Here is a 14,594-nt window from a genome sequence, read left to right on the forward strand (position 1 = left end):
TACCACTTCTTGTTTTTATGATAGTCGTCAAATGACGCACAAATTTGCAGTTCCTCTTTTTCTGCGCACGTTCGTGCTTGTGGCTGTGCAAGATCTACACGCCGGCTGAATTTTCTACCTTTCAATAAAGAGTTTTTTTGGTCTCTCTCTTTAATACAGTTCTAATGACTCACTCCTCTTTTGTGTGTTGTTGAAATCTTAACTGCTTATGTGTAGTACGATAAGTTGAACCTTGCTTCTCCAAGTGAAATAATGAATGTTATTGTTTGCTTTGCAGACATCTTCCCATCAGCATTTTAGTTGTCCAAACACACATTGATCGTCGGGTGGGAAGCGTTCCCGTGATTGGCACTTTGTTGGGCAAGTTAGAAGGTACACGTGGCAAGTCCATGAACGTGCCAACGTTGGTGAGTACGCTGTTATCACGAAAGGTGTCGACGTTCAGCTTTTGCGGATGAGTGAAAACGTAGAGTATATGTAAAGTATGCCCAGCAGTACGCTGCATCAATATGTAATTGCAGCCGAGATCCTCAGTTCTGACAGCATCTTGTGATGCAGTTCTCGCTGGAAGCTTGTTGACAACACTGCATTGTGGTGAAGATGCTTGGTAGCGGCAGATTTAGGCAAAAGTAGCTTCATTCAGAGATGCTTTACGAGGTTGAAGTCACTTTTGCATTTTATTTGTTCAATCGTATACAAATACAAAGCTTCGTGGCACCATGTGATGATGTTTACCATATATTTGGAATAAGATAGGTATAGTAAAGGTGATTCCAATGTGTTTTTTAGATGCGAAACGCGCAAGAATTTGTCATTACAAAATTTTTCGAAATTCGTTCTTGCAATGTTCTCGTTTGATCATATATTTAAGAAAACATGTGCATTGATATGTAGCCCATATTTTGATTGAAAGCACAGGCGATGGGAGCGGGGTTGATATTGTTGCAACAGAGCTTGGGCGCCAGTATTTCGTTTTTTTCCCCTTTACTGCTGCGTTCACATTTCCACGAGCTGATTAGAGACGATGTTCATGATGGGTTGCCATAGCTCGGAAACGTCTGGACGAAGGACAAAATGAACGCGACTCATATATGAAATAATGTTACAAATGGGTATTTGTTATTGGGGCACATCCTTATAAACGACACCATGCGTCGGCACTATAATCTTCGGGCATTGGGATATCGTATTACCTCTGAGTGTGTAGATGTACATTTCACAAAGTGGTTCGGTTTAAGAACAACTTTGAGAATTTAGCGGCTTCAAAAGAAGCTTTTGTGACTCCCTTCAGTACTGTCCCTCACGACTAACGGTTATAATTTATGTTTGAGAAATAATTACCGTCATTACTGCAGTAAATACAAGAAATAATATTCATAATGAGCATTTATGCACTAACGCAAGTGTGTCTGATGCTTTCTTAGACCAATGCGATCTCTAGTCTCAAGGCTGCCAATATTACGGGCGACGTGAGAGTGCTGCTGTCGTTCACTATGATCGTTGGACACTTCCATCTGAACCATAGCTTTAGCCTACCCGCACGACCCTCAACCAACTGGGAAGCGATGTCGTGGACCATGGATGGTTTTCAAAAGGTACACAGCTTAATGTCAGTGAAATTTGCTGTACAAGGGCTGTAAAAGTGCTGTATAAATGATTTATAAGGGCAATACTGCATGCATTACCATAGAAGAACTGTATTTAACTGAGAAAATTGACTGAAAAGTTGTCTAAATACTGCATAAGGGCTGCATAGAAAAGCTATATGTACTGTATAAATGCTGTATGAGGGCTGTACTGCATAAGTAACGTAAATAAGCATGGATGCTTTTCAAAGCTTGGTGCTGCTTGAAACACAGCTTGGGGCTTGTAGGCGATAGTACAAAGGCTGTAGAAGTTTAGTATATGCATTTTAATGTGGCATTACTGCATAAGTTACTGTGAAAAGGACTGTATTTATACTAATGGGTCGTGTAAATACTTTATAAGGGCTGCCTAAGTACTTTATAAATACTGTGTGCGACGTTAAAATTCTTATGTTAGGGTGTTACTGCGTAAATTATTGCAGAAAGGCTGCATGCAAATGTGCATGGATAGTTTTAAAAAGGTACACAGCCTGGGGCTTGGAGAAGTTACTTTATAAGGGATGTATGAGTATACTGTATAAGGTCTACATAAGTGATCTGTAAAGACGTTGCTACATTAGTTACTCTAGAAAGGCTGCATATAACTGAGCATGTCTACTAAAGAGCTTTCATGTAGAGCCAGCCACATTAATTGACATATGCTGGTTATGGTTCCTGTAGTGTTTAATGCCATGATTAGCTGCAGTCCACACCCTGATTTTTGCTCCTGTTGCATGAATTTTTAATCAACAGCTTCCGTTGTAAACTTGCTTCGCCATCTAAAGGTTTCTAAGCGACTCTCGTATTATGCAATATGGCAGTTTTCCAAGGTTGGCGCTCACTAATGAAAACAAGTTTTTTCGTTATGAAAACGCAAAAGACACTGTTTACCACACCGCAGAGATCATTTTTCCTTAAAGCTGAAAGTTTTATCGAGGCCATGTTTTTAAAACCGGCAGACATGCAAGAACAACGCTACTTTTGATGTTGTCGGAGACGGAATTCTACGATACGAGGGAATAAAGGGCACGGAAGTCTTCTGTTTTGAAGACATCTCCACAATCACCCAAAAGGTGAGTATGCTGCAACAGGTGGGTGGTGGTCGATTCTTAACGCTCCATCCGCTGCGTGTCTCGAGTAATGTAAGACACACTGTTATTTTATTCTATTTACTCAGTTGTTGACCATGTATATTATCGTAAATGAAGGCAGCACACACACACACACACACACACACACACACACACACACACACACACACACACACACACACACACACACACACACACACACACACACACACACACACACACACACACACACACACACACACACACACACATATATATATATATATATATATATATATATATATATATATATATATATATATATATATATATATATATATATATATATATATATATATATATATATATATATATATATTGCCACGTTCCATTTCCCAAGTTTTCATTATCGTCCCAAAACACCACACGATTCTCAGCGCAAACCGCCCCTGCCGTTTTCGAGAAGGTTTCGGACTGTAGTAGATCATTTCGATAAGATCACGCCCACTGTGCGAACGGTACAGATTGTTCTGGAACCTACGCCACCGCCAGCGATAAGGCTAGAACATTCGACGGCAAGAGTATAAATGCCGACGCGCTTCGCCGCTTGTCAGTTGTTGAACGAAGGCCGATGCTCCGTTCGCCGCTATCAGTCCGAGACTGCTATCTGTGCGAGACTGCTGCTGTAATCGGACTTTCCGTTTACTGGGCACAGGTTCGCCCAAATAAACAGTTAAATCCCAACACGAAGTCTCCTGTCTTCGGCCACGTCACGACCCCGTGACATCTGGTGGAGGTGCTGCTTCGTTCATGTACCGGACGCCCCCGTCAAGCCGTGAACCCAGCCCACGTCGCGGAGAAGACACCGACGCCAACCAAGAGCAGCGAACAAGCCGCCGACAGTAAGGTCTCCCACCGGAGTACGGGCTTCTACAAGACAAGCCGCGGAAAGCCAAGGCCATGACCTCTACTGCAGCGACTATGACAACCGGAGCGTCCCAGCCCGCGATCGTCATTCATCAACCCAGGGAACCACCAACGTTTCATGGGTCATCGTTTGAAGACCCGGAAACCTGGCTAGAAACATACGACCGTGTGGCCGCCCTCAACCACTGGGACAACGAAGAAAAGCTCCGTCGTGTGTACTTCTACCTGGAAGACACCGCAAGGACCTGGCTAGAGAATCGGGAGTCCACTCTCCGAACGTGGGATGTCTTCTGCGGCGCATTTCTGCAAACGTTCGCGAGCGTCGCTCGCAAAGAGAGGGCCGCTGCTCTACTAGAGACCCGGGTTCAGCTACCAAATGAAAAGGTTGGAATTTTTACAGAGGAGATGACCCGCCTATTTCGTCACGCTGACCCAGACATGCCTGAGGAGAAGAAAGTTCGTTTCCTCATGCGAGGGGTCAAACAGGAGCTGTTCGCGGGACTAGTGAGGAATCCACCGAACACTGTCCAAGAATTTGTATCCGAGGCGACCACCATCGAAAAAACCCTGGACATGCGCACCAGACAGTACAATCGTCGCCTGACTCCAGAATGCGCTGCTGCTCAAGCCAGTGACTCCGACAACCTGCGTGAAACGATCCGAGCGATCGTGCGGGAAGAGCTGCGCAAACTGTTGCCTTCGGCGCAACCTCAAGTGGATTCGATCGCCGACATTGTGCGAGAAGAAGTTCGGCAATCGCTTCGAATTCCCCAAACACCGCTGCCCGAGCCAGAAACTATGAGCTACGCCGCTACAGTGCGCCACAACGCTCCTCCCCGTCCACGCCGAAACGCCGCCCCGTCGCACTTCCGTCGCCAGGCACCACCGCCGCCACCACCCCCACCGACGACCTACCGTTCGCCAGCGGGCCAGCGCAGTGCACCGAGGAAAACCGACGTTTGGCGCACTCCTGATCACCGCCCACTGTGGTACCACTGCGGCGAGGCCGGGCACACTTACCGCCGTTGCCAGTACCGACAGATGGGACTGCGTGGCTTCGCCGTCGATGCACCACGTCCGCAGCCAGGCGAACGGCCACGTGACATCGCCGACTACCTGACAGCAACTCAATGGACACCACGAAGTCCTTCCCGTTTGCCGTCGCCCAGCCGCCGCATGTCACCGCACCCCCGGCAGTACTCCGGCACAACGCGGGGCCGGTCTTCTAGCCCGTATCCGGGAAACTAAGGGCAGCAACCGGTGGAGGTGCGGTTGCTGTGCGACGAACTACCGAAGATCCTCCGACGACGACGACGCCGCGACGGAGCTTTCCGAACACAACGCCAACCAGGCAAAGCCCTGACTGCGAAAGCTCACTTACCGAAGGTGGCCTGACGACGCAACATGGAAGCAGCGGAACAAGCCGACGCAGCCGTGACCCGACGCCACGCCCTAACTGTAATGCGAGACGGTGAACTAGCGACCTCGACGTTCTTATCGACGGCCACAGTGTGACCGCTCTCGTCGATACTGGAGCTGACTATTCTGTCATCAGTGGGTCGTTCGCCGCGAAGTTAAAGAAAGTTAGGACAGCTTGGAAAGGCCCTGAGATCCGCACAGCTGGAGGTCATCTCGTAACGCCTGCAGGAATCTGCACAGAGAGAGTCACCATTAACGGCCGTATTTATCCTACAGACTTCGTAGTCCTACAGCGTTGCTCGAGAGATGTCATCCTTGGCATGGACTCCTTATGCCTCCATGGTGCTGTCATCAACCTAAAAACAAAGTCGATAACGTTATCCACAGAAGAAGCACTACCGCCGCGCACGCCGTCAGGACACCATGCCTTGAATGTGCTGGAAGAACAAGTCACTATTCCGCCTCGCTCAAGCATCATTATTTCAGTCGGCGCTCCTAAATCACCTGACTTGGAAGGCGTCGTTGAAGGCAGTCAGCATCTGTTGGTTACCCGAAATATTTGCGTCGCAAGAGGAATGGCATAGCTGCGGGGAGGCAAAACAACGGTTATGCTCACGAATTTCAGCAATGAGTACAAACATGTGAACAAAGGAACAATGGTCGCATACATCGAAGAAATTGTCGAAGCCACCAGTGCTTTCGCCCTCGCCGATTCTGCGGAACTTGCTCAGAGGAACCAAGCCCCTCCCATAGCTTTCGACGTCAATCCCAGACTTCCGAACGATAAGCAAGAACAGCTCAAGGCCCTGCTCCTGCAATACGAAGATTGCTTTTCGTCGTCATCGAAAATTCGGCAGACCCCAATCACGAAACATCGCATCATAACCGAAGAAAATGCCAGACCACTCCGTCAGAGTCCGTACAGGGTTTCGACGCGACAACGTGAGGCCATGAAGAGACAAGTTGATGAAATGCTTCGGGATGACATTATCCAGCCGTCCAAGAGCCCATGGGCATCCCCCGTGGTGTTAGTGAAGAAAAAGGACGGGACCCTACGTTTCTGCGTCGATTATCGCCGCCTGAACAAAATCACAAGAAAGGACGTGTATCCTCTCCCACGAATAGACGACGCACTTGATCGGCTCCATAACGCCAAGTACTTTTCGTCAATGGACCTCAAGACTGGCTATTGGCAAATCGAAGTCGACCAAAGAGACCGAGAGAAGACCGCGTTTATAACACCGGACGGCCTCTTCGAGTTTAAGGTGATGCCCTTCGGCCTTTGCTCAGCGCCTGCAACTTTTCAACGCGTTATGGATACAGTACTGGCAGGATTGAAGTGGCAGACTTGCCTTGTGTACTCGGACGACGTCGTCGTGTTTTCCTCGAGTTTCGACGAGCATCTTCGGCGCCTTGAAGCTGTACTTCAAGCCATCAAGACGTCCGGACTCACACTGAAGCCAGAAAAGTGCAGATTTGCGTATGAGGAGCTCTTGTTTCTGGGGCACGTTATCAGCAAGTCTGGAGTTCGTCCCGATCCACGGAAAACAGCCGCCATCGCCGACTTCCCGCCACCCACTGACAAGAAGGCCGTGCGCCGATTTCTGGGCCTGTGCGCCTATTATAGGCGGTTCGTGAGAAACTTCGCCCGCATCGCCGATCCTCTCACTAACCTTACCAAGGCCGACGTGGAGTTTAAGTGGGAAACGCCGCAGGAACACGCTTTCCAGGAGCTTAAACATCGCCTCCAGACGCCTCCGTTACTTGCCCATTTCGACGAATTCGCCGAGACAGAAATACATACTGACGCAAGCAGCGTAGGTCTTGGCGCCGTTCTTGTGCAGAGGGCTGACGGACTTGAAAGGGTTATTAGTTACGCCAGCCGATCGCTATCCAAAGCAGAAGCAAATTATTCCACAACAGAAAAGGAGTGCCTCGCCATCATCTGGGCTACGTCGAAATTTCGCCCCTACCTCTACGGCAGGCCCTTCAAAGTTGTGAGCGACCACCACGCCTTGTGTTGGCTAGCCACCTTGAAGGACCCTTCAGGTCGCCTCGCACGATGGAGCCTGAGACTTCAAGAATATGACATTACTGTCATTTACAAGTCCGGCAAAAACACTCCGACGCCGACTGTCTCTCTCGTGCGCCTGTCGACCAACCGCTACCAGACGACCCGGATGACGACTACTTCTTGGGAACGATAACTACAGACGACTTCGCTGAACGACAGCGGGCCAACCCGGAACTTAAGGCCCTAATAGAATACCTCGAAGGCAGGACCGCCGAAGTCCCCAAGGTATTCAAGCGCGCACTTGCGTCGTTCTTCCTACGAAACGGTCTTCTACAAAAGAAAAACTTTTCACCGCTTCGAGCCCAGTACCTCCTTGTGGTGCCTTCAGCTCTGCGACCAGAACTCCTGCAGGCCCTGCACGACGATTCGACGGCAGGGCACCTCGGTGTTTCTCGCACGCTCGCGAGGATACAAGAAAGGTACTACTGGCCACGTCTTACCACCGACGTCACTCGTTATGTGAGGACATGCCGGGACTGTCAGCGACGCAAGACACCGCCGACAAGGCCAGCGGGACTTCTGCAGCCAATTCATCCACCTTGCCGACCTTTCCAGCAGATTGGTATGGACCTACTAGGGCCGTTCCCGACGTCGGCTTTCGGAAACAAGGGGATCGTGGTAGCTACCGACTACCTCACCCGCTACGCCGAGACAAAAGCCCTGCCAAAAGGCAGTGCATCCGAGGTAGCTAAGTTCTTCGTCGAAAATATCGTCCTAGGTCACGGCGCCCCGGAGGTCCTTATCACCGACAGAGGAACGGCATTCACTACCGACTTAACTCAAGCGATCTTGGCATACAGCCAAACAAACCACCGCCGGACGACAGCGTACCACCCACAGACCAACGGCCTCACCGAGCGGCTTAACAAGACGATCGCCGACATGCTGTCAATGTACGTCGATGTCGAACACAAGACGTGGGACGCCATTCTTCCGTATGTGACCTTCGCATACAACACGGCGGTGCAGGAGACGACGCAGATATCTCCATACAAATTGGTCTACGGAAGGAGCCCGGCAACGACGCTCGATGCCATGTTACCCAACGTCACTGACGAAGAAAGCCTCGATGTGAGCGAGTACCTTGAACGTGCCAAAGAAGCCCGACAACTTGCGCGTCTTCGTATCAAGAATCAACAGACGACAGACAGCCACCGTTACAACCTTCGACGACGCTTCGTGGAATACCAGCCCGGTGAACGTGTTTGGGTGTGGACGCCGATACGCCGACGTGGACTAAGTGAAAAGCTTCTGCGACGCTACTTCGGACCGTACAGGGTGGTTCGACGTCTCGGCCCACTTGATTACGAGGTTGTCCCCGACGGCATCACGAACTCTCAACGACGTCGATCGCGACCTGAAGTCGTGCATGTCGCGCGCCTCAAGCCGTTTCATGCGCGTTAACAAACTGAAACCGTGCTTTTTTGTATTATTGTTTCATCGTAATTTATTCATTGTACTTTCTTGCATTATTATTGTACCTTCATCTTTAGTTAAAGCATCGGGACGATGCCTTTTTTCAGAGGGGGGCAATGCCACGTTCCATTTCCCAAGTTTTCATTATCGTCCCAAAACACCACACGATTCTCAGCGCAAACCGCCCCTGCAGTTTTCGAGAAGGTTTCGGACTGTAGTAGATCATTTCGATAAGATCACGCCCACTGTGCGAACGGTACAGATTGTTCTGGAACCTACGCCACCGCCAGCGATAAGGCTAGAACATTCGACGGCAAGAGTATAAATGCCGACGCGCTTCACCGCTTGTCAGTTGTTGAACGAAGGCCGACGCTCCGTTCGCCGCTATCTGTCCGAGACTGCTATCTGTGCGAGACTGCTGCTGTAATCGGACTTTCCGTATACCGGGCACAGGTTCGCCCAAATAAACAGTTAAATCCCAACACGGTCTCCTGTCTTCGGCCACGTCACGACCCCGTGACAATATATATATATATATATATATATATATATATATATATATATATATATATATATATATATATATATATATATATATATATATATATATATATATATATATATATATATATATATATATATATATATATATATATACTACTCCCACCTTTGGCCCACCCCATTCGACCCTCTATAGTGCAAACATATGCAGGACCCCTCAAGAAACTAACTCATCACGGGTGTCCCCCACAAGTAAAATAATGTTAGCGCCGCCACTGAGTTTGAACATCGAGGGGCCGCGGTTTGAACATGAAGCTGTACAAACTATTCCAAATTGCTACACCGTGCGAAAATGTTTCGAAGTAAATGGCCATGAAAAATCGTTTCGGATTCTGCAGCGACTTGACAAAAACGTTCTTGGTGCATCAGTATACGTCAGTGGCTTACGCTGACATTAACTGCTGATCGACAAATATTATGCTGCGACAGAAATAATGAAAGTTCTCGTGTGTTTTTGCAGTATATAGAAGACTTATGACTAAAAACGTGTCAAAGACGTCACTATTATAATTGATTATCGCTACAACTAGACGTTGGAACATTCTCGGACAGTACTCCTGACATGTACTACATTTGTATCTTCGATGCTTTATGAAATACACAGCGCAGGTAACTAATTATTGGGACACATGGAGGAAACACACACAGCACTACCTTGCAACAATTTGTTAGATCATTTCTTCCTCACATACATACAGGGAACAAGCCACTTAGATGCCCGTGTCAATAGTAGACGCTTCCCGGCATCTTGGAAATTAAAAGCGAATGCATTCCACCTATTCATTCAATGACATGATTAACGACGAATTGATACACTCATCACACAACCTCTGAATCTTCATGCTTCTGTTATTTCCACACATGTTTGTCCCCACGCTTGCTTACTACGCCAGTTTCTTGAAAGATTGGTTTACCCGTGCAGCCCTCGCAATGTAGAGCGGGAAGGCCTCCCTATATAGCCTTTCGTGACGTCGCTTAGCATGCTCCCCGAATCTCTCAATGATACATCGGTCAGCTGTGCCCATATAATGCTTCTCACAACTTAGCGGTATAGCCCACACTATACTAACTGAGCAATTTTGAAACTGAACTCGGTGTTTCATTATACAAGAATTTGCCTCATCCCCATCTCTGTTAGGTTAGGTTAGCCAACGCAAGCCCCGCCGCGGTGGTCTAGTGGCTAAGGTACTCGGCTGCTGACCCGCAGGGCGCGGGTTCGAATCCCGGCTGCGGCGGCTGCATTTCCGATGGAGGCGGAAATGTTGTAGGCCCGTGTGCTCAGATTTGGGTGCACGTTAAAGAACCCCAGGTGGTCTAAATTTCCGGAGCCCTCCACTACGGCGTCTCTCATAATCATATAGTGGTTTTGGGACGTTAAACCCCACATATCATTATCATTAGCCAACGCAAGGAGTCTAACTTCAGCCGAGCATGATTAGCGTCGGGATGCTTAAGCAAGGCCATTGCATCCTGATTTATTTTGTACTCGGTATGTTCGTGTAATCATTTTGCAGGAACGAGTTTAATGTCCGACAGATACTGTTTTTATGTTCTTCCTGCATCTTTTTGATGGTTGTCATCGTAAGAACACTGACGTCGTAATCGATAAACGTTGGTTTTTCGTAACGTTCACACTGTCCCACCTTAAACTAGAAACACTCAATCAAAGTAAGTGATCGTTAACATGTTTATAGTGTGTTAGAATAACTTATTGCAAATAAGTTAAGCGCTATGAAGCACCTTTGCGTTGGCTGGACTCTACACCTCTCTGCGTTTCTGCAGGTGAAGCAAGTGAACCTCGACTACAAGGTAATGCGAAGCTGGGCAGTATTCGACACGGAGTTCGAAGACTATAAGAATGTTTGTGGCAAAGGAACTTTTCACAGAATCTCCAAACTGAAAGAATATCTTCAGACACTTTTTTAGTACATTGTCAACCTCCGAAAGGGACGATGGTGTAAATACGTTCAAAATGGGAAGTCTACATATCGGAGAAAGGAGAGCGCATGCTGGTATGATTTCCAAGTGTGATTTATTTTTTACGTGCGGATTCCTTCAATGTTTACTCGCGTTTATGTGTCAGCCAAAATAGCTACAGTTACAAAGGGCCTTTTGGACTCTGGCTCAAGTGAGAATATTTTACTAAACGGCTCTCGCTATTAAACACACGCAAATCTTAAGACATGCTAGTACATTATTCAGAACTAGACAATAAAGCCAAGGAATGTATAGGCGATGGGGCTTGTAGTGATTGTAATGTAAACGTGAAGAAACAAAGTGGACGAAAACAAAAAAGAATACTTGCCACCAGCAGGGACCGAACGTGCGACTTTCGGATAACGCGTCCGATGCTCTACCAGTTGAGATATGGTGATGGTCCCCCTACTGTCTACCTATTTTAGTACTGTTACGTGCATCTTCAGTGAGACAATAAATACGGCTGTCAGTGACCCAATTAAGTTAGATTTGATAATTAACTTTTCAGGTACTGCAGCAAGTGGGCATATTTGTATTTAAAAGTTGCCCCACCGCGGTGGTCTAGTGGCTAAGGTACTCGGCTGCTGACCCGCAGGTTGCGGGATTGAATCCCGGCGGCGGTGGCTGCATTTTCGATGGAGGCGAAAATGCTGTAGGGCCGTGTGCTCAGATTTGGGTGCACGTTAAAGAACCCCAGGTGGTCGAAATTTCCGGAGCACTCTACTACGGCGTCTCTCATAATCATATGGTGGTTTTGGGACGTTAAACCCCATTGTTACAAGCTGCCACTCTAGCGTCGCCAGCGCGAAGTCGGCGACGGGAATGACAGCAGGTTGGTTCGTTCCGTACGCAAGCAGAGACAGTGAAGAGATCAGAGACGTGGGAAAACAAAACAAACTTTACTCTAGTGATATTGCAGCAACACGGGATCTAATACAACACTTCAATACAACTAACAAAATATATCGACACTTGATACAATTAAAGAAATATATAACAGAAACAATAAATCAGCTTACGAGAGAGAACTATTACAAGCTACACAAACTAACAACAATAGAACTACGGATGAGAAAGTTCGAAGATATAAACAGGTGAAGGCATACGTGTGATGACCGGCAGCGTTGTGTCCCCGACGATCGGATGCGAGAAGTCGAAGAGAGTTCTGGCACGACTGCGATGTCGGCGGTGTTGCAACGCTGGTGGCTCCGGGAGGCTAGTGCTTGCAGGTGACTTCGAGCAGGTTGAGCTAACTCGAGGCGAATTCCCGATGTCTACGTTGCAGACGTTAATATCGCGTCACAACTAGACGAACGGCTAAGTTTAGGTGGCCAGCCGATACAGAGCCACACTAAAAACTTCTAGAAGAGATGCTTGTTGATCTGTTTCTACACCATCTTGGTCAGCGACTAGTCTGCCTAGCAGGGCAAAATCCTGCGCTTAAATCCCCCTCGTGTCTCCTCGCTCTCTTCCTTGGGGACAAGAGACCTCTACCTGGGTCCAATCATGCGCGTTTAATTGATGGGAAACTCCGCCCCAAAATATTTTGACCCCACCCCTTTTTAATTGGGAGAGGGTCCTCAACTAGCGAGAGTGACAACCTGTCGGGTTGTTGTCATACGGCTTGGCCACCAGAGCGTTTCCCACGCTTTTCGCCGTGGGAACGGTCAACCATTTAGCTCTCAGCCGGCGTGTCTCGTAGTCTAATCCTTTTTCGGGGTATACCGCGGCCTTCTACGACCTTGCAGACGCCGCCACAGTTACAAAAGGATTAACCGTCGGCGGCGACGTTCTAAGAAGAGCACCCCATTTTGCACTTCTCGGCTCCCTTTCAGGCGCCGCCGTTTCTCACGGTCAGTCGGGGAGTACGGCGCCCGTTAATTGCCGTGACGCGGTGTCGCCAAAAATGGCCGTCCGTGACACCCATATATTAATCAATATCTGAATGGCTTCCAGTAGGTTAGTTAGGCTGGCTGCTGAATGATTGATGCATATTCTCTTGAAAGTGCACAAGAAAATTTTATGCGTGAAGCCTGGTGTCCCTGTCGGCCAGATGTAAGCGTCGTTTGAGAAAGCAAAGTTTCTTCAGCGTTCTACAAGTGATATATTTTACGTGGTCAGTCCAAGTTTGATTCAAATTGATAAGGACGCCGAGGTATCTAACCATTGTAACGGTGTCTACTATTATTCCATTTAGTATTTTTCTACTATTGGACAGTCTCTATGAAGGTACCTGCATGGCATCTTGTCTCTCTTGGCCGGCAAGACTGAAACTCGCCTTCGAAACACAAATGACTTCAAAGCAAGACGAATAGTTTAGATGTGGACACAGATGAGGTACTTGTTTTTCTTATTTTCGATTCCCTTTTTGTAAGCGTTTCCATTGACCTTTTTGTACAGAAACTTCCATGCATTTTCAGAAATAATCACACTAAAAAGACACAGCCCGTTCACACACGCAAACATTCCCACATACGAGCACCAAACACGGACAGCACTTACTTCAACCAAATGAACTTTCCACTAGCCCAAAAACAGGTTCTCTCACAATACACTTCCAATAAATTCTTGTACAATGGTGAATTCCACAGATAATTATTACGTACCACTATTGGAACATCATTTTCAGTAATGACTGCAAATATAACAACAGAAGCAATTGACACAAGACATCGGCATAATTTCTGCTATGAGCCGATGTATTTCTGGGATGCATCCATGACAGCTTCTGCGCTGCAAAAAAGAATGTTCAACCTTTCCTAGGTTGCATAATGTCATCGGGATCGCCACTAGGTTCCCTGTGGCGGAAGAAAAAGACGGTTGCCTCCCTTTTTTGGATGCACTTGTAAAGCGGGCCCCCACAAGTCCCATGCCCAGCCGTGGTGGTCTAGTAGCTAAGGTACTCGAATGCTGACCCGCAGGTCACGGCATCAAATCTCGGCTGCGGCGGCTGCATTTTCGATGGAGGTGAAAATGTTGTAGGCCCATGTGTTCAGATTTGGGGGTACGATAAAGAACGCCACGTGGCCGAAATTTCTGGAACCCTTCTCTACGGATTTCTCATAATTATATGGTGGTTTTGGGACGTTTGACCCCACACAATCAATCAATCAATCAATCAATCAATCAATCAATCAATCAATCAATCAATCAATCAATCAATCAGTTAAACAATCAATCACATGCCCCGTCAATGGCGCGTACCGAAAGCGAAACCACCCTTGTAGATACTTTCACTTAAGTCAGTTAATCCGGTAGCTCACAAGCTTTCAGTGGTTCGTTCTTAGGTTCAAAGAGCCTTTCGCCCCTGTGCCTATGCAAGCAGCCTGCAGGAGGAGCTCCAGATCATTGAAAGTGAGCTAATCAAGAATGAGCAGCTAAAATATTTTATGAAAAAAAAAACAACCACCAACTTCACCATGCATAACTGCAGCGTTCAGCAGTCAAGCCATGCACATTATAGAGCCAACACTCTAAGCGGACGGTGGTTCCGTGCATTCGAAGTGTGAGTGAAGTCATTGTTCT

At 47.5% G+C, this 14,594-nt stretch overlaps 1 protein-coding gene across 1 annotated transcript; it reads left to right on the top strand.

Moving 5' to 3' along the window:
* Positions 1 to 281: 281 nt before the first annotated feature.
* LOC142813860 (uncharacterized) lies at positions 282 to 11,401 on the top strand. The gene is made up of 4 exons (XM_075891821.1): positions 282 to 407; positions 1,425 to 1,595; positions 2,585 to 2,698; positions 10,875 to 11,401. The coding sequence occupies exons 1-4, from the start codon at positions 390 to 392 to the stop codon at positions 11,016 to 11,018; spliced, it is 447 nt and encodes a 148-aa protein (XP_075747936.1). The 5' UTR covers positions 282 to 389; the 3' UTR covers positions 11,019 to 11,401.
* Positions 11,402 to 14,594: the final 3,193 nt, after the last annotated feature.

Source organism: Rhipicephalus microplus, chromosome 4, assembly GCF_043290135.1.
Source record: "Rhipicephalus microplus isolate Deutch F79 chromosome 4, USDA_Rmic, whole genome shotgun sequence".
Taxonomy (NCBI): domain Eukaryota; kingdom Metazoa; phylum Arthropoda; class Arachnida; order Ixodida; family Ixodidae; genus Rhipicephalus; species Rhipicephalus microplus.